Source organism: Seriola lalandi, unplaced genomic scaffold (assembly GCF_002814215.2).
Source record: "Seriola lalandi dorsalis isolate HSWRI2012SDOR001 ecotype SW California unplaced genomic scaffold, Sedor1 jcf7180002054939, whole genome shotgun sequence".
Taxonomy (NCBI): domain Eukaryota; kingdom Metazoa; phylum Chordata; class Actinopteri; order Carangiformes; family Carangidae; genus Seriola; species Seriola lalandi.
The window spans coordinates 993,559-1,018,779 of NW_019525659.1; the positions used below are offsets into that span (position 1 = coordinate 993,559).

Consider the following 25,221-nt stretch of genomic DNA (forward strand, 5'->3'; position numbering starts at 1 on the left):
GAATCTGAAGTGTTTAATGATTGCCTTTCTTTAATGCCGAGTTTTTAATCAACATCTGTTCCCACAGAGTCTCAGTGACATGAGCAGCTTGTGTTTTTTCTGTTTGTTTGTTTTTAGGCCTTAAATGTTGTTTTGCATAGTAGAAACTGTAAGATATTCCAAATTATTCCATATTGTCAGAGGTTTTTTAAGTAAACAAGAGGCCATGCATATAGAGTCATAAGGCTGAATAGATCACAGTATAAGATAGATAGATAGATAGATAGATAGATAGATAGATAGATAGATAGATAGATAGATACTTTATTTTATGATAATATATATGATGTGCTGTTAACACAATTCTCAATGTTTAATATATATTTTTATTTTGAATTCACAGGACAGGTGCCCACACATGGCCCAGATCAACCGTAAGTGAACAATTTCTGTGGATTAGTGTGTAACAGAGTGCGTATGAATAAATGTCTGAGCAGCAACAGAGCCAGAAGCCTCTCGAAATTTAAATTAAGAAACTGGAAATTAAGATCAGTTAAAACACATTTCACTGTCATTTTCACAGCAGGAGATTTTTCCTAGAAACTCCTCACACCACTGCAGCGTAGCAGCGTAACCCTCTTCTCTGCTATACATCTGTACATTTGTGAAAATCATATTTTTGCTTCCTTCAGATTCAAGGCATAGCAATGATCATAGCGCATAGTGCATCAGAGAAGCAGTGTAGCTCAGAACAAATTGAGAAGGAGGGTTAACAGTGGAGGTGCAGGTTATTCCAGAGGCTGTATTACAGAAACCTTCTGTCTTAAGATAAAACAGGAAGAGTATAAGAGAATATTTTGGTTTTACAGAAGCAAATCCTGACTTACTTTAGGAGTCCTATTTTATCTAAGGTTCCCAAATACTCAATCCAACATCGGTTATCAACTTTAATGTCTGTTACCTAGCAACCAATGCTACTATTCTCATCTCATCTCACTGAGGTATTTTAGTAGCCCATTAGATTTCTCACTGAAATGTACAAAAAATGGCCCCTTTTCTCTGAAAATCTCCATTAGTGTATTTGTCAGACATCCAGGAGAACCTCCACTGCTGCTCGTAGCTGCTCGGCTAACTGCAGGATCGTGGTCCAGGGTGAACTGTATCCACTGGCAAACGTTTTGTCATCAAACCACAACACATTGTTAGGGTCTACCATGAGTCTCTCATTGAATAACATCCGCCTGTTGAGATTTTGATGGTTGTATAAAAGCAATAAAACAGTAGTGATATGGATGAAACAAGTTAGGACAGATTGACAGTTGTCCTAAAGTTAGGAGAGTTTATTTAAGATTCTGGAAGCTTCTTTTATCTTCAGTTAGGACAAGGAAGATTGACTTAGGAACTATGTATCTATAATGGTTTTTTTCCTAAACCATGTCCCAACCCTAATCACCATGGTTACAGATAAGATGCAAGTTAGGAAGTTTTTTTTTCTATTGTAGAAAACACACCATTGGAAGTTTAATAATGACTGAGCTCAATAACAACGTAATAGTCATGCTTGAATATTATGTGTGCATGTGTGAGTGAAAAGATGCATTTATCAAATGATGCAAAAACAAGTGTTAATCACACAAGTTTTCATGATCTAGCAAAGATGGTTATTAATGCATGTCTCTCATCATTACGTTTCATTAGCTTGTTCACACTGTCATGGCTCACCAAGCAGGACCACGTCCTCTACCCCCCCCCCCCCCAAAAAAAAAAAACATAGATACTGTATCATTTTATTTCCTCTCCTTTATTGATAAAATTATAAAATACAAATGTAATCCACATCACTATGGAATGTGTAAAATAAAAGCCCATAGGTCGTCTGTGCAGCAGTTTATTACAGCTCAGTTTCATGTTATTATTAGACAGTATCTAGTGGTTATAGTAATAATGACAGGAGCAAAGGTCAGGGGTCAGGTGACATAATATTAAGAGAGAAAAAATCCACCTTAAGAGGAGGCTGGGTGGATGGATTGGTGTACAATTTCTGTGTGAAACCAGTAGTTGTTTCTTTTATCCACGACGTTTCCACAATCTTCTAACCACATTGTTATTATTGTAACCATGACAACGAAGGTCATCTAATCTTAACAATGAACATTTGAGCTATCCACCTAGAGACTCAGCCCCCCCTTCTCCCTCCTAAATGCAGCAGGCTTACTTTCTTATTTAACCTCCTAAGACCCGAGCTCTATTCTTTGCTATATAGGCTGATTGGGACCTGAGAAAAATGATGTCCACATATGAGGACATTAGTTTTAAATTTCGATTACTGAGTGGCAGTATAACATCCTCACATATGGTCACCAGCCCCTTGTTGAGAAAAAGTTAGTATTGTGGTCTAGAGAACCCAAAATGTCAGGTCCACATATGTGGACGCCAGGTCCTAGGAGGTTAAGTTCAAAGACGAGGGACACGTGACCCACTCGGACTTCACCCACTGCGGTGGAGGAGGCAGGGTGGATAACCACATCCTGTAGCTCCCCGTACAGGCACTTGTAGACCTCTGGTGTAGAGCAGTGATTCGGTGGTTCAGAGGTGAGGCCAGGAGGTCAAAGTGCTGTGCAGTTACCAACCTGCTTCAGGTGCAAAGCTACGTTATCATCCCGCATGAATCTGCTCCATTTCGGTCTTCACCAATATCTGTCTTTGTTTTATTATATGCTAGATTCATTGACATTGTCTCTGACGTTTACTCTCAGAATGAGTGGCTTACACTCCACTTATTACTGTTCTAACAGGCTACAATCAACATTTGGCCTGTTTTAAGTTACAGTGTAAGATTCGTCTGGGAGCTTTGTGCTCAGTTTAATAACTTGAAAAATAATAGATTTTTCCTGATTTATTTGACATGTTTGCTGATTACCTCTTCCAACCTAGAACATGGACTAATGTGCAAAAATCCCTGTTCTTCCTTGGACTAAAAAAGCTCCACCAGAAAGCCCAATCAAGCTACTTTATGACTCAGGCCTCTGAAGTATTGATTGTCGAGCATTTTTGCTCATTTCTTTTGGCTGTTGTTCGGATAATATTTGAACGATATGATGTGTAGCACCATAAGTTTTTATCTATCAAAATACCAGGTGGGTTATGGATCTACCTGACTGTACGTATGGTCAGTTCATTTTAAGGTCATGCTTGACTGATTTTAGTGTGATAAGGATTCAAATTTTAGGTTCAGAATCCAGATTAGATTAACTAGAAACCTTCCCCTAATTAGACAAGATAAAGGTTTGTAGAGGGGAAGATGGATCAGAAGGTTGGTTTGTGTTTGTAGTGTTAGAAGTGTCTGCCCAGAGATAGTGGGCATGTGAAGACACGTCAGCTTACAGTCATACCTGCAGAGCTCTGACTGACTGTTAGAAATGCTGAAGACCTTGTGCTATGCTGCACTGATTGATGCAACCAAATGATGAGGGTAGCAGCTTTTTCTTTCTCTGCCTTGTGGCTTTGAGTCACCAGGACGGGGCTCAGAGCAGATTCCTCAATCAACAGTCAGACACTGGCTGGTGGTTTGGAGAGGCCTGCTCTGAACTGGAAAGAATGCTTCACGTCCTCAGTCAGACCAACCAGGCCTCTTCCAGGGAGCTTATCTCAACGGCTAACAATATGACTCCTTTAATGTCCCACATGTAGAGTCAGGGGAGGGTACAAGGTACAAAGACTTTTTTTTTATCTATTTAAGCAATAGTTGCTGTACATTTACTTTAATCAGAAAATTCTGAATCCTGTACAGCTCAGGACCTGAACGATCCATCACACACAATTATCTCTAAATCAAACCCGGACCCAACGCGACCCCTTCCCCTCTTCCTCACAGTCATAAGAGTTCAGTTTCCCAAAATGTTGAACTATTCCTTTAAGTGAAGGACATTAAAGGTTATATATTATCCACTTACATCTAACCCATAATGCCCTTCACTTAAATGAATGTAAGGAAAAGGGTAAGGGGTCAGCTAGGGTTGATCTACTGTACTTCAACTAACCTTTAATATGGACACACAGCGGAAACATAACCGCGGAGAACTGGGAGACCAAGTCCAGCACAAACACAACATATGAGTGACTTCAGCAAAGATCTGAGAGTTTCATGAAGGTGATGTGTGTGATTCAAAGGACATGAACATATAAGAAAAATATAGGTATTAAAAGTATTAATCGAATAGAAAGATTAGTAACTGGCCACACAGTGGTGCTATTGTAACAACTATGTGAAGCTCTTCACCATATTGTGCACACAGAGCACAACATCTTTTCAGCTGCGTCTCAATGACAGTGGGTGTCTGATGCTGACATTTTAGAGATTACAAAATCCAATAATAATAATAATAATAATAATATATCTGCTGATATTCATTATTGATCAGGATCCCTTAAATGTGGTTATTAAAGAACTGAGACCAAGACATTGCCTGAGCAGGGCATTTTAGTTTAAAAATAAACTCAGGTCTCTGATGGACCAAGGCTGGGCTACCAACTGACCCCGTGACCCCCAGACCCCCAGCAGCCCCCAAAACTCAAATGCAAATAAAAATGCTGCCATGTGTCCTCTGCTGTGGGCACTAATGGGATGTTTGAGGTGACAGTGTTGTTTGTTTTTGTTTTCAGGTCACGTGAGAAAGGTTTCTGCCAGCCATACCGAGGCATCGCCTGCGCTCGCTTCATTGGCAACCAGAGCATCTACGTGGAGTCGCTGCAGATGCAGGGGGAGAGTGAAAACCGCATCACAGGTGAGATCATTAGCTGGCTCGACCACATTCTTCAGTAAACAACTGGGTATAATTCTTACTAAAGATATCTGAGATTACATGAATTCAAACATGTGTGTGTTTCTTCCCTCCAAGCTGCTTTCACCATGATTGGCACCTCCACCCATCTGTCAGATCAGTGCTCCAGGTTTGCCATCCCGTCCTTCTGCTACTACGTCTTCCCTCTGTGTGACGAGGGCTCTAGGGGCCCTCGGCAGCGTCAGCTCTGTCGAGACGAGTGCGAGGCCCTGGAGAACGACCTGTGCCACGCCGAGTACACCATCGCCCGCACCAATCCCATGATCCTCATGCAGCTGAAGCTCCCGAGCTGCCACCTACTGCCACGGCCCGGCACACCTGACGCTGCTTCCTGTATGAGGATAGGAGTGCCACAGGAAAAACTAGGTCCATGTAGGTAGATGCTGTGACAAACACACGCGCACGCACACACACACACACACACACACACACACACACACACACACGCTACAATTTTTGACGTAAAGACACCCTGCTCATGAGATCAATGACAAATAAATAGTTACAACAATTTACAGCCACAAGTGTAAACCTGTATCACTGACTGGAGCTGCTCAATTCACAAAACAATTCCTAACCTGTTTAATGCACTTGAAAGTACAAACAACCTGTTACTGTCCGTAAAAGTGTGGGATGATTCATATTTGTACGTTTTCTCTGCTGTCTGCTTTTCTCTGAGCGTGGGTTCTTAACACGAGCTGCTGGTGGCGATGGTGGCTTGCCAAGAGCTTCAGCCATCATTTTGTTTAATACAAGAGGTTATAATACGTCCTCTGAGCAGCTACTTCAGGGTTCACTAGACCCTGCATCAACTGACCAGAGCTAGCTGGTTAGCATGCTAACTTCAGTAGATGAAACGCAGTGATAGAAATAGAAGCAAAACAAGAGGGGCAGGGGGAAGCTTGATGCTGAACTTGCAACATTTCTTCTGGAGCAGTGGTTCTCAAAGTGAGGTCCAGGGACCTTAATGGGCCCTTATGGGGGTTCCTGGGGGTCCTCAGAAAAATGAGGAATAATTTATTTTCACTGTAAGTCCATCCATAAGAAACACAGTGACAGGATGTGTGACCATTTTGGTCATGGGTCCATTTCTGTAACAAAACATCTAAAAGCAAAAATCTTATCAGAGGGGGTCCTTGATCTAATTTGTGTCAGTTTAGGCTCATTGATGTGAAAAAGTTTGAGAACCACTGATCTATACTGGTAAATAAACAGCTGTTAATGCTAACGTTAGCTAAGTAGCAGTAGCAAAACTTACAAATAGTTCATTTAAGAGGTGTAATTGACCATGTTCAGTCTAACTTAGAAACAAATGTTATAGAAATGTCGGCAGAGGTCAAAGTAGATTTGGTATATAAAATCTAAATACTTTCAGACTGGCACTTAGCTGAGGTTGTTTTTTTTTTTTACAACTCAAATGCTTTTCACAAATTATCCCACACTTAAAGTCCCATATAGTATAAAGGTAGATGTCCATGTGTTGTTTGATTATAAAGCAGGTCTAGGTTCTATATTAATACTGTGAAGAGAGGCTCAGAGCCTCCTCTCTTCTGATTGGCTCACTGACCTGTTGTTACTAGAGCTCGAGAGAGAGAAGCCTGAGAGAGGAGATGTAAAACTACACTGAGATGGTTTTTGGTTCTTAAAACCACAAATATATCTTCTGATGGATCAACACTTCAAATAAAACACAGGAAAATATGGACCTTTAAGATTTTTTTTAGGGAATAGTTCAACATTCAGGGAAACACGCTCATTTGCTTTCTTTCTGGAAGTGAGATGAGAAGATGGATATGAATCTGATGTTCAGTAGAGAGCTGGTATCAGCACAAGGATAGACTAGCTTACCATTTCATAGGAAGAAAATAAGCATATTTCCAAAAATATTGAAATATTCCATCCAAAGCATCCAGCTTTATTTAGTTTGCTCCAACATGTGAAATGTAAAAAAGGGAATTAAATATGAATAACATGAGATGTTACAGTCCAGTTATAATTTGTAACCATGGTTGCACAAGTTGCACACCACAGAGTCACCTCTCTTGTAGTGTTGAAGAGCATCCATTCTGAGTCACTGTGTGCTCCACAGATTCCCCCACAGATGACATCTGCTACAATGGAAGTGGGGCTGACTACAGGGGCACAGTCAGCATCACGAAATCCGGTCACCACTGCCAGAGATGGAGCACTCAGTACCCTCACGCTCACCATCTGTCCCAGGATTACCCCGAGCTTTGGTCAAGTCACAACTTCTGTCGCAACCCAGGAGGCCAGATGCAGGCGCCTTGGTGTTTTACCCAGGACCCTCAGGTCAGGGTGGACCTGTGTGACATCCAGCCCTGCAGTAAGTACCATAATGCAATACTTCACTGGACTTTTAGCATTTTCATTTTCATCTGTGTGGTGTTCTACAGAAGACATCAGTATATCAATAATGAACACAGAGATTCCAGCAGCATAATGGATAAACTGAGCAGCCAGCAGCACCACATAAATACCAGTAATTCATGCTGATCACAAGCAACAGAACAGCAGCTGGGCTAATCCAAGAAATCTCCAACTATAATGAATCCATAGCTTATTGGCACTGCCAACACAGCTTGTACTGAGCCGAAACATCCCACAGCAGCGGAAACGTAGCTAAGTCCCGGGTATAGTAGAGGCCATGTGGACAGAGAGAAGCCACAGGAAAAGCTGCTGTCATGAATTGAATGTTCCCTGTTCAGACCTGGTATTAACATCCATCTTTATTCCATTGTAGAGCTGTGACCAGACCAATGATTCACTTGGTCATCAGATCACGCATATGTTAATGCCAGGTCTGAACTTGGCCACAGTGACAGATTCAAGTACACTGATGTCCCAATGAAACCTCAGTTGAAGGAAATATATTTGACAATTAATAGCCTTTGTTTTTATTGTCAAGGAAAAAAAACATTAATGTTGTAGAACATTCAACAGGGATGAGTGTTGCTGGTAGCACAGATAATGTTACAATGGGCACATTACAAATCAGAGGACTTAAGTTGCTGCTATCTTACTATCCTCAGGGCCTCCAGACAACCCCAGGAAGGAGATCCTGTTCATTCTAATCCCCGCCATCGCCATCCCACTGGTCATCGCTTGCCTCTTCTTCCTGGTGTGTATGTGTCGCAATAAGCAAAAGGCTTCGACTGACACACCACCTCACTGCCAGCTCAGCAGCTCACCCAGCCAGGACATGGAGCTGTCTCTGCTCAGTCAGCAGAAACACCAGGTGATACACACACACCCAGCGCAGAGGCTCAATAACATCCATGTATTTCATTTACATTCTTTGTTCAGTGTTCAACTGACATTAGCAGTGCATTAGAAAATACAGCGCCCTCGTTTCAGCACAGAGAATCCTGGAAAAATAAATGATTAAGCTGAACTTCAGTGAGGAATTTGCACCATGTGATAATAAATGCTTTAGAACTAGATTTAAACTCAGGGCCCCTCTCCAAGATCAGGCTTGATGATTGTAGGCTTCCAATGAATGGAGCCTTAGTTTGACGCTCTGTTCAGTCTCCACGTCTTCATCCACTTCAAAAAATCCACAGAACCACTCTGTAGAGTTGAGCTGTTTACTTCAACACAGACAAAAATAATAAGACAGAACAATGTCCATTTCCAAAGTTATTAAACTAATTAACAAAAGAGAGAGAGAGACAGAGAGAAGTCAAAAACTGTGTGGCTCCACACATTACCTTACCTACAGGATATCCTTGCCCCTCCCCTTACGGGAACATCAAAGCAATTCAGGTGCGCAGCAACTAAAAGACAATGACTGTAGTCACCTATTCCCCATATTACAAATGAAACATAAATGATATTCTATATATTTTAAATTATCCACACACACTTTTTAGTGACAGGAACAAGCGACTAACTCACGGTGTTACATTATATGAACTGTAATACATACAAACATATGCAATCAAACTAATTAGTCCAACATCACTTAACGGCAGTTAGGTTCCTACAATGATTATGTTATAATTCCCACATTTAAGGCCCCTATCCTTTCACTTTACTCTGTGCTTGTTGTGGCTCACACAGTCTTACCAAACCAAACCTTCTTGCCCCCTGAGGGCAGTTGCCAGCTATGACACGTTGGTATTCCAGCCTTGCACTTCATTGGTCAATCAAATACAGGGTTTGACCAAAACACCTGAATTAAGAAATGTTTCATTCTAGTGCTGAAGTACTACATGTGGTCAAACCCTGTGTTGACATGTATGTGTATTCCTTGCTTTGTGGCTGCAGGGGAAGCTGCGGGAGATCAACATGTCGGCGGTACGCTTCATGGAGGAGCTTGGTGAGGATCGTTTTGGCAAGGTTTACAAGGGCCACCTGTACGGCACCACACCTGGTGAGCAGAGCCAGGTGGTAGCCATCAAGACTTTAAAAGACAAGGTCGACACCGCTCTCTGTGAGGAGTTCCGCCATGAAGCCATGCTCCGCTTCCACTTACAGCACCAGAACATAGTTTGTCTGCTGGGTGTGGTCACCAAAGAGCAGCCAATGAGCATGATATTCACCTACTCCAGCCTGGGTGACCTGCACGAGTATCTGGTGATGCGCTCCCCCAACTCAGATGTGGGCAGCTCAGATGATGACAAGACAGTCAAGTCCACTCTGGAGCAGGCTGACTTTCTTCATGTCATCACCCAGATCGCTGCTGGAATGGAGTACCTCTCCAGCCAGCAAGTCGTTCACAAAGACCTCGCTGCCCGGAACATTCTAGTCTTCGACAAACTCAGTATCAAGATCTTGGATCTGGGCCTGTTCCGAGACGTCTACTCTGCTGATTACTACAATCTCATGGGCACAAGCTCTTTCCCCATTCGCTGGATGTCCCCAGAAGCAATAATGTACGGCAAGTTCTCCACAGAATCCGACATCTGGTCATATGGTGTGCTGCTGTGGGAGACTTTCAGTTATGGGCTGCAGCCGTATTGCGGCTACTCTAACCAGGACGTGATCGAGATGGTCCACAGCCACCAGCTGCTGTCCTGTCCAGACGACTGCCCGGCCTGGATTTACACCCTCATGCTGGAGTGTTGGAGTGAGTTCCCAGCAAGAAGGCCTCGCTTCAAGGACATCCACACACGTCTGCGCACCTGGGAGAGTCTGTCCAACTGTAACAGCTCTGCTCAGACGTCTGGCACCAGCAACACAACCCAGACCAGTTCTCTCAGCACCAGCCCTGTGAGCAACATCAGCATGAGCACAGCGAACGCATCACGCTACACCAGCCCTAAAAAGAGCCTGCCTTTCCATCAGCCCCAGTTCATGGCCATGAAGGGTCAAATGCATCGGCCCATGGTTCCCCCACAGCTCTACATCCCCGTCAACGGGTATCACCCCATGTCACCTTACCCCTACCTGCAGAACTTTTACCCCATGCAAATACCCATGGCCATGCCCCACCAGCAGATGCACCACCCACCACAAATGGTTACCAAAGCTAGTTCTCACCATAGTGGCAGTGGATCCACATCTACAGATTATGTCACCTCTGCTCCTTCCAGTGCCTCTATCACAGAGCGAGCAGCTTTACTAAGTGAGAACTCCAAGACCAATGATGAGGACTTAGCCGACGGGGCATCCCAGAAGGAGCTGGACCGGAATGAGGACTTGTCAGTGCCTGAAACAGAATTGTTAGGTGACAATGACCCTCCGCAGACTGATGAACTGGCGGTCAACCTGTCAGACACATAAGTGTGTTGCTGTCTGACGGACAGCAGAGCTGAAATATTCTGTGAGCTGTGCTTGCTTGCCAAAAATTCAGTGAGCAGCATAAAGTAAAAGTGACTGAATGTTTTCTCTGAGTTTTTTAGCTATTACTGACACATTTGAATGTCAAGTGTGTCTCATGTTTGTACCTCTCACACGCCTGTGTCTTGCCCCCACCACCCACCCTCCCACTTCAGATGACACGCACCTCTTTACAGGCACCACAACCTACCAGAAGGAATTACTAGTTCAGCAGAAAGTGAGGCTACGTCCACACTACTACTACGTTTCCTCCTGCCGTCCACACCGCTCCAAATTTTTCAGCCCCTGAAACAGAAACTTTCAGAAACTCTGCTGAACCTGTTTTATTTTGAAAGCTCTGGGGTTGTGTTCTATCTGGACCTTTGGAAACAATGATATAAACACCCACGGTCTCTCCTGATTGGCTCTCATCAGCTTGGACTTCCAGTGGTGAATACAACATGATAATGAATTACAGTGTTACTGTAATTGTTATTTTTGCTAGCAGCTGTTGTTCACTTACATTCTGTATTTTAACACCACGACTGTCTTTGCTGTTCCTCGTTCAGAGGATTTTCTACAACTTATCAACGGCAGAGTAGACAATCTGCTTCCTTTTTACACCGACTCGCACATGCTCAGTGCACATGAGCGGCCATGTGATATGTGTTTTCAGGTGTGATAGTCTGGACAGTTCATTTCTGATACGCAGCTAAAACACTCATCTGGATGAAGATCATTTTTGTTTTAAACCATTGTTTTAAAATGAAAACGTAGTAGTGTGGATGTAGCGTGATATGATCCCTCACCGTCTTCCCACCCACTTACAATAACAGCTGTGTTTACCAAGCTGGAAGTGTTGCTGCCGGGACCCAGAATCGAACCCAGGTTTTTGTAGTGGTGGATAAATGCTGAGCTTGAGCGAATCTCCTTCACACCTTAAAGACAATTTAATGTTGTTTTTGAAGTTACTATTTTATGGTTTGTGAAACAATCACAGAACAATAGAATGTATGATAAATAAAATATTACAGGAATTTTGAAAGTAACTTTGTTAACAGTTAAATTCACTGAGATGTATTTTTGAACTCACATCTATTAAAAAAAAAAAAGAAACAAAGTCTTATTGAATTTATTTTTTGAAGCCATTGACATATGTTTTATTCCATGTGACATATTTCCCCCCAGGCTGATATATTTTACATCAACTTTGATAACCAAGTTGTACAGATTTGTAATTTTATTTGTTTATAGTTTTCATTACTGGTGAATATTGCTAAGCCTAGTGTTAATATGATGTTTGTTTGTTTGTGTCCACCACTTTTTTTTTTTGCTTCCCATACATTGTGTGCATCCATCTGTGGAGTATCCAGTAAAGTCATGTGAATAAAATGGTGTATGTCGCCTTGGTAAGAGAAGAATATCACGTGCTGTTGCTGTCACTTTTTTCTTATGTTTTGTCATTAAAAGTACACTGTACAGTCATTTATTGTTGATACTAATAAAAGAATCTAAGGAATCATAAACTATCTTTCTGTTGGGTTTCACATTCTAATTACAACATATACATACATATTATATATTGGTTTTATTTTTGGTTTATTGGATTAAATTTTCCCTCAAAAACAACAGACCCACACAGTCCTTGTGTTTCTGCTGTTTTCCCCTCCCATGTGTATCTAGTTTGTCTCGTTTGTCTCTCTCTCTCTATCCCTCCCTGTGCGTGTGTGTGTGTGTGTGTGTTGTGTGTGTGTGTGTGTGTGTGTTACCTGAAGCCTGCAGTATTTAAACACCCAGCCCTTCACTCCACTCTTCGTCAGATCGTTCTGTGTATCTCTGTTTTATTTAACATTCGGCCAAATCTCCTAATTCCTAGAAATTTCTTTGTGTTGTTTTTTGATCCTAGCTAATCGGGTTTTTTTTTTTTTACCTCTGCCTCAGGTCCATCATTCCTTGAATACCTGCTTTACCTGCTACAATCTGATGCCTGAAGTCCCCTGCCTCCACTCCTCTGTCTGCTCCGGTTCAGCTACCAACCTCTCTAACAACTTTACACTAACCTGCCTGTGAACTTTTACCTCACCTGTGTCTGAGTTCTACATTTGGGTCCACAACTATTGCAGTGACCCTAACAGAGCAATCTGGTCAAGAAATGGACCCGAGAGACTCAGACCAGGAAACAGCAAATATGCACAAGCAATCTCCAGGCAGGGATACTGGCTGGGTCACTGTGAACAACTGCTTCAAACTGTCTCCGACAACAATCAAGCCACAGTAAACTAAGTAACTCAGTCTAACTAACTAAGTCTTGTTGTTAGCGTGTCTTTTCACCACGTCAGTTTCCTCTGGGTCCCTGCCTGCCTCAGCGTTCCCACCTGCACCCACGCCAGTCAGAAACACCGCAGATTCCCTCCACAGTGATCTATGGTTTTCTAATCAGCACCCGTTACCTTCTTTTTGGATCAGTCATTACATACATCACATTATGGGGTTGGTAAGAGGAGGGATTTTGGTGTGGGCTGAGGCAAGTAGTTCTGTTGGCGCTTTCCTATGAAGATTTTGTTGCAAAATGACAGCTGTGTTTGATCATCCTGATCGTTTTGGAAAAGTTTCTTAACACTTTCTAAATGTGTGACAGGGATCTAGGAGTGTGGTGGACTTCCTGGTGGAATGATGAGGCACTAACAGGGTTGAACAGTTATTAAAGATGAATTGGCTTCTTGTGATTAACCCTCTAACCTGAAAATCTCTTGTCTCTCTGACCATGAGGTTAGACGGTCGCCTGTGAGAGCGGCGTCGAGAGAAAGCTGGTCACCTACAACAACCATCAACCCATCTCTTTCACAGGAAGAACACATGCAACTAGGTTGAGCCCGGTCGTCACCTGCTGAGAGGCTGTACCGCATCAGGATGGGTAAGTTAGGTGCTTATATTGTGGTCAACCTAAACATTTCATTGCCTCCTGACCTGTTCAACCAGTAGCTGTGATCTGTTTTTACTCTCCCATGGAAAGCCAGGCTACAGATTGGATTCAGATGGATTCAGTTGTTGTAATTGTTTGAAGTCTGCTTTGTATCCCACAGAGGGCGCTGCTACTCAGTCCTGCCCTGAGCCCACAAATCTGTCCTCCATACCTGCAGAGTATTGTGACTTGGGGGAGGTTTCAAGCAAGGACCTCACCGTCCCCATGACTGCACTATTGATGTGCTTTCTGGAGCCCCTTTACCTTCTGGTAAGGTGAGACAGGTAAAGGTCGCCTTGAAAGAGGCCATGGAGATATAAATCAATGAATCTGTAGCTGCAGGTACAGCCCATCCCTCTTCATCTCCTCTTGGTGCTGCTGTTTTCTTTGTGGCTGAGAAAGATCAATCTCTCCGCCCTTGCGATGATAACATCGCAGTAAAGAACAAATACCTCTGCCTTTGAGCCCCTCCAGCTGCCATAGTGTCCACTAAACTGGACCCCAGGAACACCTATCATCCGGTGAGGATCAGAGAAGGAGATGGGTGCAAGACGCCGTTCAACACCCCATATGGCCACTTTGAGTGGTGATGCCAGATATACAATACTCCTGCTGTCCTCCAAGCCTTACTAGATGATGTGGGAAGGGATTTCCTAAAATGCTTTGTTTTTGTTTATCAACATTACATTCATTTTTTCCAAAGACATGTCTGAACACATTTCTCATGTCTGCCAGGTACTGCAGAGGTTTCTGGAAAAAAAAAAAACGGCGGAGGAATATGAGTTCCATGCCAAGACGGTCAGCCTTAAGCAGACAGGTGAAGACAGATCCAGAGAAAATTGAGACTGAGTTATCGGCCTTGAAAGGACCCCTGGCAGCACCCCTGGCAGCACCCCTGGCAGCACCCCTCACAAACTAACATCCTCCATATCATTCAGCTGGACCCTGAGGCATACCTTGCTTTCTCCTAACTGAAGATTCTCTTCACCAGATCGCCGGTTTGGGTTCAGCCAGATCCTTCACGCCAGTTTATTGTAGCGGTAGATGCATCTGACACTGGGATGGGGGTAGTGTTATCTCATTACTCAGGTCTGGACTGGAGGCTGACAAGAGATACCTCAGAGATGCATCACACAAGTACGCACTAATATACAAACTTTAACACTGCAAGTGCAGTCAAGAAGTTAGTTTTCTTAGAAAGGTTCAAACTGAGTGAAATGAGCTGAAGTATCTGAGCGGCAGCCATGAGCTGCTCCACCTCTCTAAGTGATGAGGAAAGGAGCTTCAGTGCTTCCTATCTTATCTCCTTTAGTAAAGGAAACACTTGACCTTTACTAGAGAAAAGGAGAAATGCCAACCCACAATTCCCTGCAGCAGCAACATTTAAAGCAACTCACCATTGTAGTTCCATAGAACATCTGTTTTATGCTTGTGACACAATCCAAAACTTATGGAAACCCTTGCAAGACTGGCTGAGCTCCAAATCCATGAATGAAGATTTCTTCTCTTTGAAAGCCAGTTAGGAGTCATCATGAAGAACAAGCAGCTTCAATTTCTTTATCATATCATATAATATCATCATCTACAGTATATACTGTTACTGTTACCTCCTATGATTGATGGTTAAATGTTCCCTATGTATAAATTAAAAACATCCTTTCTTAGGACACCTTAGTTGAATTGTAGGCCTACAGCATTGAGTTTGTCACTGTACTTCCTTGTGTTATACATAAAGTTGGTATAGTAAAAAAAAAAAAACGCTGCAGTAGGATTCTCTCGGCACAGAGGTTTTCTTTTTGTGTCCAACTCCTTATGAATTCTCCTTCACATCCTTCCTTGATCTCATGATGTTTTCCACCGAGGTCAAGGAACAGTGGTCAGGAGAGGACATATTTTTTCACTTTTTGACCGCAGTTCTGGACTCACCCGGAGACTGGTATGTAGCAGCCATTTTAACTCTGAAACTCTAGGTGCAAGCGGGATTCAACTTTACACCAGCTGTAGCGATCCAACAGTGACCCCTTCAGGTGCTGAGCACTGTGAGTAAATGAAGCGACCCATCAACAGAGAGGCTTCACACGTGCACCAAACAAAACAAAACAAAACAAAACAAAACAAAACAAAACAAAACAAAACAAAACAAAACAAAACAAAACAAAAATAATACACAATATAAAGTAGAGTATCTTGGAGTAAAAAATTATTTTCTTAAAATGTATGCTTTTTTTTTTTTTTTTTTTACTTTAACACACCTCTTTGTGTTTGTAATCATTATCTTTGTCTTTTAATGAATGTCTCCCACTTGCATGTTTTATATTTTTATACTGCCTATCACTTTGTCCAAATTCATTAAATTGTGTGCATATGTTTTATTTCAGTCTAGGTTTTGTTGATAATGTTTATATACTTTTAATGAAGTAAACTTTTGTAATTGATTATGTTTACACTTTGGAGTTGCTAAAGATCTGAATGCTTCTTCCTGCAGTGAATATCTGTATGACATTATGAAGTTTGTGCAGGTGGTGGTGGTTTAGATATGGCTCTCAGTATTGTAATTGTATTTGCATTTTTAACTACTACTTAATGACGTAACTAATACTCATTCCTCTTCTTCTCCTTCTATTATCATCATTATTATCATTATTATTATTAGTAGTAGTAGTAGTTGTAGTTGTAGTAGTAGTTGCATAAGTTTATTCATCAAATCATTACATTTTACATAACAGCTCCATCTGTTAATATAACACAACAATATTTAGTTTATTAGATATAAATGATATAGCAATAACTACATTTACATATATTATGTATATAACATATTAGCCAATATGACTGTATATTACACACAGCCTTCAGTAATTACTGTGTAACATTGTATAGAAAGTTGTTTTTTGTGTAGTAAACACGTCTGGTTGTAAAATCAAGTACTTCGTGGTGAACTACCGCACATGAACGCATCATACACACTGTGGGTGACGACATACATTTATATGAGATTTGAGCGCTCCGTTCAGGCCGAGAGTCATTGGCTGAAATTGAGAAATGCTGCGCTCCGATTGGCTGCAGTGGTTGTCACTTAACCTCACGCTGCCAATATACTTAACCACTGACCTACTAACACAGATCCATGAGTCAGGAGCCACCTTGAAAGGAAAAAGCCACGGGAGGAGAGTGAGGTACCTCTCAACTTGTAGGATTTTATCGCCACGGTTATTTCCTTATTAGCTGATGGGAAACCTCCACTTCTCCCCTGAGCTTGATACGCGGTGGAAACCAAGAGCAGAGCCTCCAACCAGGAGATAGAGAGGTACAGTTTTGATTTGGGGTCAACACCAAATCAACCCTTTTCCTATTGAAGTGTTGCAAAGATTTCTGCGGGATGCTGTTCACGCCGCCCCAGAATCTCAGCGGCGCTAGTTGTTAGCTAACATTTTGTGTGGCTCGGCTAACCTCTGTGTTTTCATTTTAAACGAACAATAGTCACGTTTGTGCTCAAATTAAATATGTAACCAAGCTCAAGTTCATGGTTAAGTTTATTATTATTATCTTGGTGTGCCGTTGTTGTTATTATTATTTATTGTACAGTATTATATATAGCTGATAAACGCCGGATAATGGCCGGTGTAAGAGCCGTGTATTGAATTTTATTCAGGCACACAGGCCTGCCAGTATCAGGGGTTTACAGATTGCGACACAGTGTTGTAACCCAGAATGTGATGTGGCTGGCAGTAACCTTATCAAAGCCTAATGGCTGCAGCTGCTGTATGACTGTAATGAGTCTGTGGGTGATTATACAGTGAAGTTAACAGTGCGTCGGGTTTATACTGTGTTTCATGTAGTTTATGTTCACATTATAACAGCTCACTTTTCAGGGCGTAGATAGACCCCACGTTTCAGCCGCCACTGTAATGAGTAAGCAAGTCAATGATGTCATGAAGTAAATGTCCACACTGTCTCAAGACACTATTACGCAAGGCGGTAATGATCTGATACGTGTTTGTTATTTATTAACAGATTAACAGATATTTTTATTTACAAACACACACACACACACACACACACACACACAAACACACACACACGGAGGCGAACAAACACAGGCCCGTATTGTTATTGCCACACAGGCAAATATTGCATAATGTCTGCAACCATAGAAATTGCTGGCAGTCGGAGGCCGGAGGGAGTCTGTATTGTGTAATCCGGACACAATGAGGAAATCTGGGGCAATAGGACGTTCCGACCGCTTTGGTTTGGGCCGATCCCCCCTTAGATCGACCCGGCCTGTCGACCACCACCACCCCGATGCGGTAACATTACCACCCATCCTTATCACGTGTCATCCAGATTTAGTCTTGATGTCATATGTTGCCTTGTCAGAAGAGACAAAAGGGAGAGATGATTCCCGCACAACCCCAGCCATGATGTGCACAATCTCAACATCTGTAAAACCTTTCCCAAGTGATCTAAAATAGGCAAAGAAAACTTTAAACTTCACATTGTATCATTAAGCATGGACAGTTTCAGAGAATTGCAACTGACACTGGGCTTTATTGGATCACATTAAATCTCATTAAACCACATACCACCAGCCTATACATTTCTCATTTCTATAAGCTGACATCTTTCTGCTGCAGTCATGGTTAACATTAGTTATTTGGGGGTGTGTTAGATGACTGTGTGTAATGACGGCCTCAGGTTACAGGCTGCGTGTTTCTGCCAGGCCACACATTTTGATCACAGCTGTCTGTCCTCCTTTGTTCCTTCTCTGGATGTACGGGAGCTTGGAAGCCAAAAACAGGCAGAATTGCCTTTTTAGGTAACACTCCATTCAAACCCATTATTTTAACCCCAGGAGTAGAGATCAGGTTAAATATTTAGATGTTATCTTTATGGTGATGAGCTATCGTAATTATTAGTTTTTTAGTACTTTATCTGCTGAGTTCAGTGCTTCACTGTAACTTTAACAAGTCAAAAAGTTAATACAGAGAGAATGTCAGGTTCTAGTCTTTCTGAGGAGCTGGTCAACAAAAGAATTGGTTGTTTTCAGATACTGTCAATTCTCTGTTATAAAACTCATTATTTAGTATTGCACACCTATGGCATACTTTATATCACTAAATGAACCTTCTATTAAACATATTAGGGCTGCAAATATTGTTTTCATGATTGATTAATCTGTGTTATTTTCCTCATCAATTACTCCATCATCAAATCATTTCAACTCTGAAACACATCAGTTACAGGCCTTTTGGCTTTTTGTACAGGCATCCACATAAATCATCACAGTATATATCCATCAAGATGTTGGCCTGAAACATACAAAGCACTGGCCCCATCCTAACATCATCTCCAGCAGGAACGCCTTCAAGGACCTCTGTAGGTCCCCGGACCCCACTTTGAGAACCACTGCTTTAATCAACACCAATAATATGACGGACCATTTAAAAAGTGAAACTGTTGGTTGTTATTATGAGTCTGAACAGAACAATATTCACTCATTCTGTTTACACCAAATTACAATAAATATATAATTTGTCAAATTCTTGGTATTTTATATTTTTTAAATATTCACCAAATATTATTTTTGTGACTTTTTAAGGATATGAGGAAATAACATTTGACAAACACTTTACAATTCACAGTTCAGTATGTTTTCAGTACAGTGATTAAAAAAGACATGAAATACGTTACATTTCTTTTAATTCATTAAGAATTGAAGTTGTAAACATAAATGTGTCATTGTAAACTAAAACTGGATGACTTGTTTCTTGAACACAAGAAATGCTCATAAAGGCACATTGCTTAAAAAAAAAACATCAAAAAAACCTAAGTCATCTAGGTGTTATTGATGTTGCTGCAATGACAGATCTACTGGCATCAACAATGTCTCCTGTAGTTGAAAAACCCCTCTCGCTCGCCTCTATGACTTTATTCACTAACGTCATAGACTGACCATCAGAACACAAAACTTTATGCCCGTAATGTGCAGGGTTAAAGATAGATTATATTCATCCTGTACTGAACAGCACGGCACAAATACTGTTACATCCTTAGTAGACAGAGATACAACGACACTAACTTTCTCTCTCTCTCTCTCTCTCTCTCTCTCTCGCTGTGTGTGTTTGTGTGTGTTTTTCAGCCTCTCCACCTGAAGTCCAGACAGCTTCCTCAGTATTTCTGAAAAAATGGAGGATATTCCTGGAGTTCACTGTAAGACAAATCTGATGTTAGAAGTTACAGCCTTTGTGATGTTAACAGTGTTAAACAGTCACCACAGCTCATATGTCACTGTGGATACTTATTTCATTGTAACTTGGTTTTGTCCATATCCACTAAACTCACCAATGCTCTGTTGTAAAGTCATTTCCTGTGCAGTGTAAAGACTCACAGCGCTCACTCCTCCCTCTCCTGCTGTCACTGCAGGCATGTCTGAGCTCACTGCAGACCCTCAATTTGACCAGGGGATCTTTTCTTTTGTGTCACTGTGACGTTGATCATATTGTATTGATCAGTGATTGTGTGTTTTTAAAACTTACTTTGGGGCTGCAGCTCACTCTTTCATCCCTGTTTCTGATTGACAGGTGTGTTTACTGTGTCTGTGTGCTCAGCAGGAAAAGGGGAGATAATTAGTGGGTTCACACAGGTGTTGTATTTACTGTAACGCTAATTGGAGCTGGAGCTGATAAATACCTGCGTCTACTGTCATGTGACCCAGGTGTGAATGTTGATTGAACCCTTTTCCATTACTGATAAAAGCCCAATGTTAGTGGGTCTTCGTGGGTTTTTTGACCAGAGGAAAAAGGTGTTTTACTGGATCTGAGCTGAATCAATATGAAACGTCAATATCAACTCATATAACAAATATTTATATGTCTATAATTTTGTATCATATTGTGAACCATGGATCTAGAATTGAAAGAACTCATCATATACCCACCGCAGAGGAAATACATTTCTTTAGAATATCATTAATTTGATAAAATGATTAACTTTGTTTCCTTCAAACTTCTCTCATTGTCTGTTATTCCACAGATTTCCTCAACTCCAGTGGATTAATTGAGCGTGGCAGTCACTGTTAATGCAGACAAGCATTATGGTGTACAGTTAAAGACCTATGTGAATACTGACAGTACCAAACAGTGGTAATATGCAATCAATCAAGCAAGAGGTGGACTCCAGTGAGTCGTACAGTGGAGAGGATGCCCTGGTCCTGGCTGTGGCCTTACAAGGGGCCAACAGAGACCTGATGGGCCACAAAATCTCTGCAATCCCATTCAAGGGTAAAACAACCTGCCGTAGGAAAAGAGAGTTTATCCCAGAGGAGAAAAAAGACAACCTTTACTGGGAGAGGCGTCGCAAGAACAACGAGGCGGCCAAACGCTCGAGGGAGAAGCGGCGCATAAATGACATGGTGCTTGAGAACAAGCTGATGGCCCTTGGAGAGGAAAATGCCTCCCTGAAGGCTGAGCTCCTGTCATTAAAGCTGAAGTTCGGCCTGGTGAGCTCAGCAGCGTATGCCCAAGAGGCCCAGAAGTTATGCAGCTCTGCCACTGTCAACCTCTACCAGGAGTTTGTTCCACCCAGCGCTGACCCAGGTTCTTCCAGCAGGGATTTGGAGCCTCTTCATTTGCGCAGCAGCTGCATATCAGTCATCAAGCATTCACCTCACATGCCCGAGACATGCACTGCAACTCAGGGTGGCTTCAGCATCTGCAGGACTGCAGAGGTCAAGCAAGAACCAGCAGAGAATGGCAGCTATGCACAAGAGAGGAGTAGTCCCTACGAGCTCTACAGAAACTACACAGCCAGCCCTCTGTCTGGTGTCTACTCCCAGGCTGCCTCATTCCTGCAGATCAGCAGGTCGTCCAGCGACTCCCCCAGGAGCTCTGAGGACGGCGCTGTGAGCAAATCTTCAGATGGTGAGGACGAGCAGCAGGTACCCAAAGGGTTGATACCGTCTGTAGCTGACCCAAGAAGTGTCATTGTCGCCACACACAAAGTGCCCGATGCCAGCTCTTCAGCTTTGCCCCATAAACTGCGGATCAAAGCCAGAACCATCCAAATCAAAGTGGAGGCCATTGACCCTGAATACGAGTTCTCTGGGAAGTCCTCATCCCCTGTCAGCATCACAGAGGGAGGGTGCAACCAGACAACTCGGGACTCTTCAGAGTACAAGCAGCACCCCCTGTGCCCTTTGTCAGTGCAGGTCTCCAACATGCAGGGGTGGACCCACCAGTCTGGGTGGCACAAAAGCAGCACAGAGACACTGTGGGATGGCTGCAAGAGTAGCAGGCGAACCCCGAGCCCCATCTCAAACAAAACTGCGGTGGACGTAAAAGAACCTTCCTATGCACACTCACATGCTGAGGACTCACATTTACAACAGGACCCGACCACCCTGTCTGCAAGAAGACTGACCATGACACAGCCAGGGTCTGTAATAGAGTCAACCAAAAGCACCACTGATCATTATGAGTCATTATCAAAAGGACGCTCCTCTGAATAACTTTTGTATATTGTGCATTTCCACTTCCTTTGCTGTTGCACTGTGTGGTTCTTATAAGGGTCAAATAATGTTTCGATTCCTGTACATTTTCAAATAAAAGGTTCAAATAATGACAGTCTAAAAGAGAGCTGCTGCAAGCAGGTCACCTGTATTTAAATAGCTCACCTGGTTAAAGTCAGTCTGATTTCAGCTTCTCTAACACAAATACTGTTTTCATCCACTTTTTAATTCTGGTCTCTTCTTTGGTGTTTTTGTTTTTTGTACTACCATCAATTAAAATGAACACTTCCTGCAATATTACAAACCTCCAAAGAAACAGCAGGATTCTGTCCTTTAAGAAATCTGGAATATTTTTCATGTAAAAAAAAAAATCAAGAAGATTTGAATTTCATTGACAATAGTTTGATCGATGGATTGAAAAGTGAAATGAATGGTAATTGAAAACAGTATTTCTGTTAAAACAAACAGAAAGCAGCAGAGTGATGAGTATGACATGACTGACTGATCAAGTGGAGGAAACGTTTGCCTTAACAGGAGTTGATCAGAAAACAGGGAGATGTTTTATGTGATTGATTGTGGTTATAAAAACAGGGAGAAATAGAAATAAAGGCCGATCTCCTCCATAGACCTGTTTCAGCTTGCTTCTCTCTGCAGTGGAGGAGGCTTAAATAAAGCATTTACAGGCACCATTTGAGAATTTACCATAAATTGTTAATCAGTAATGTATGACACACAATGTGTGGAGTGAAATTTTTATTTTACTTTTACCACATTATTTCTGACTGCTGTCACTGGGCTTCAAGCATCATTACACACCTATTGCTACTGAACACTGCACTGCTGCCGTTATCATTACATGTTTGGTCATTTTTTGCCTTAAAGCTGAAATCCATAGGTTATGAATTCATTTAAAGTGGTTGGAGATGCAGCCCTTACTTCTTTAAAGGAATGTTTTATTTTATAGGTTTGTAATTTCGGAATAATTCCCTTTCCTGGAAAGAAACATGAAATTTGATACGTATCATGGGAAAACTAGATGCTTAATTGGCAACTTAAATTAACCGCTGTTACTAATGTAGAGGGATTCTGTAGTCAGTATGCAGCATGTCAGCTGAACATGCAAAAATATGTATTTTTTAATAAATAAATGAACACATGGAGAATGAAGTTTCTAATAATAAATGCATAATGAATTAATTATAAGTTCATTTTAAATTGAGCTTCTTTTCACTGATATTCCTCTTTTCCCTATAGTGTCAAATTACATCTTTACAGGAAACTTACTCAGAATGTATTTGAGTTACACACCTATACAGTATTACTGACTGACAGTGTTAATGCCGCTTACCTTCATCAGTGAAGTAAACAGTGCTATATTGTTGTACATGTTGCAGTCAGTGATATTATCACTGCTCTCCAGCAGGGAGCAGAAACAGCCTCACTGACTCCACACTGCACACTCCATCGTCTCTGCTGTGGTTTAAAAAGCAGAGACTTTTTTTAACCCGAGTTTAACGTAACTTTTAAACAGGCTCTGGTACATTCACTGGTTGCCAGACAGCCGTTGCTTCTCTTATGTTTTTTTCAGTAGTCTTGTTGATGACTTAAACTTTCCAGGGCACTTGTTTTAACTGAGAATGTGTGTGTGAGACTGGCTGCAGAATTGGAGTGTAACTGTGTTTTATAAAGCTCTGACACATATCCCCTCATGTTTTATCCCCTCAATTTTTATTATCAAAAGGTCTCCATGAAATTCAGCATTACACCTTCATAGTTGGAGTAACTGTATTATTACATATTATGGAATCCAGAGCTGTCAGGGTTTCATAATTTTTTATAGACATTTGGGGTGATTACATCATACACTATGACTTCATCCATAGTCAATATAAAAATGCTGACTTCAGTCAACCCTAACTGATATGACATAAAATAATGCAGTTCATTCCAAACACATGGTTTATGCATTTGTTGTCACAGTATTGAAAATCTCACTGATGAAGAGCGAGATGACTCCGTTTTCCCAGCATAACACTTTTCTCAAGATTTATTGTAACAGTGAATTTTTTTGTTTACAATAAATGTCTTGTCACCAAATCATGTGTTTTTTTGTATTTTTCATAGTATCCTGATGTAAGCACACTTAACATAAAACACTAAAACAAATAGTAATTGTGATTTTTGCAATTACTCATTTTGAAATAGAAATTTTGTAACGATAAAAAAAACAATTATGTTTCAGTATCCTCAAAGGAAACTTTGCTACACCAAACTCTAAAAGAGGCCAGTGGTAGCTGGACTTTTGAAGTTGATACTAATGTTAATATTTGAGAATTAAAAAAAAAAAAATCCTGTGACCTTATGTATTAAGTGAGTCAAATTGCTCAGAACATAAATGGGAAATGACTGTCTTGTGATATGGGTGAGTGGACCTTAAATAAAATCATCTATACGTTTTCATGTAGGGCCTGGTATCCTGATCTGTGTTGTAACCATCCCCAGGGTTGGGGTCAGTTACAACATTTGAATTTTTCCATCCAAATAAATATAGTGAATGATCCGACATATGTAATCATCTTTAAATGGTATGGGTCATTAGCTAAAGATAAGATAAGTTTTATTTATAAAACTTTAGCTGGTTTAGAACAAATAGTCTCTGAGTAACTGAGAGAAATGAAAAAAGTGTTGCAATCGCCCCCAGTCTCCACCAAGTGTGTGCACGAGATATGTAGATTTCAAGTTATGTGATTTCATAACAGACAGGAGGGGGAAAGATTTATTAGATATGTATCCCTTATTTCTTAGTAGGTAGCGTTCTCCAGTCTCTTCATAGACTGTCACATTCACACCTGTCCCCCTGCAAACAATGGCAGGTGGGAACCGTGCTCCACACTTAAATGTTATAAATTATATATATAAAATAATAAAGTACTGGAACTGATAATAAAATTATGCAATGAACTCAATTGAGTAAAATTAATTAATAATATAATAAACTCAAACAATATTGCACCACTTAATATACAACACAAATTAATATGGTGTGTTTACAATTAAAATAATCCAAATGTGTACAATAATTAAGGTTACAGATACAGAGACGTTACCCGTGGCAACATCAACCATTTTCAAGCTATTCAAATATTTTTTCC

General features: G+C 41.3%; 2 protein-coding genes across 2 annotated transcripts in view; both read left to right on the top strand.

The window, feature by feature from the left end:
* ror2 (receptor tyrosine kinase-like orphan receptor 2) overlaps positions 1 to 12,127 on the top strand; it is a 41,433-nt gene extending 29,306 nt beyond the window's left edge. The window contains exons 4-9 of the mRNA XM_023397811.2: positions 383 to 413; positions 4,642 to 4,763; positions 4,878 to 5,192; positions 6,910 to 7,164; positions 7,871 to 8,076; positions 9,108 to 12,127. Of these exons, the coding sequence (XP_023253579.1) occupies positions 383 to 413; positions 4,642 to 4,763; positions 4,878 to 5,192; positions 6,910 to 7,164; positions 7,871 to 8,076; positions 9,108 to 10,565 (2,387 nt within the window). The 3' untranslated portion in view covers positions 10,566 to 12,127. The remainder of the gene's footprint in view (positions 1 to 382; positions 414 to 4,641; positions 4,764 to 4,877; positions 5,193 to 6,909; positions 7,165 to 7,870; positions 8,077 to 9,107) is intronic.
* Positions 12,128 to 16,670: 4,543 nt separating this feature from the next.
* Positions 16,671 to 24,166, top strand: nfil3 (nuclear factor, interleukin 3 regulated). Its single transcript, XM_023397878.2, is given in 4 exon segments — positions 16,671 to 16,870; positions 19,703 to 19,773; positions 20,596 to 21,968; positions 21,971 to 24,166. Coding segments are annotated over 2 exon segments (1,317 nt in total). The 5' UTR covers positions 16,671 to 16,870; positions 19,703 to 19,773; positions 20,596 to 20,710; the 3' UTR covers positions 22,030 to 24,166.
* The last annotated feature ends 1,055 nt before the right edge of the window (positions 24,167 to 25,221 follow it).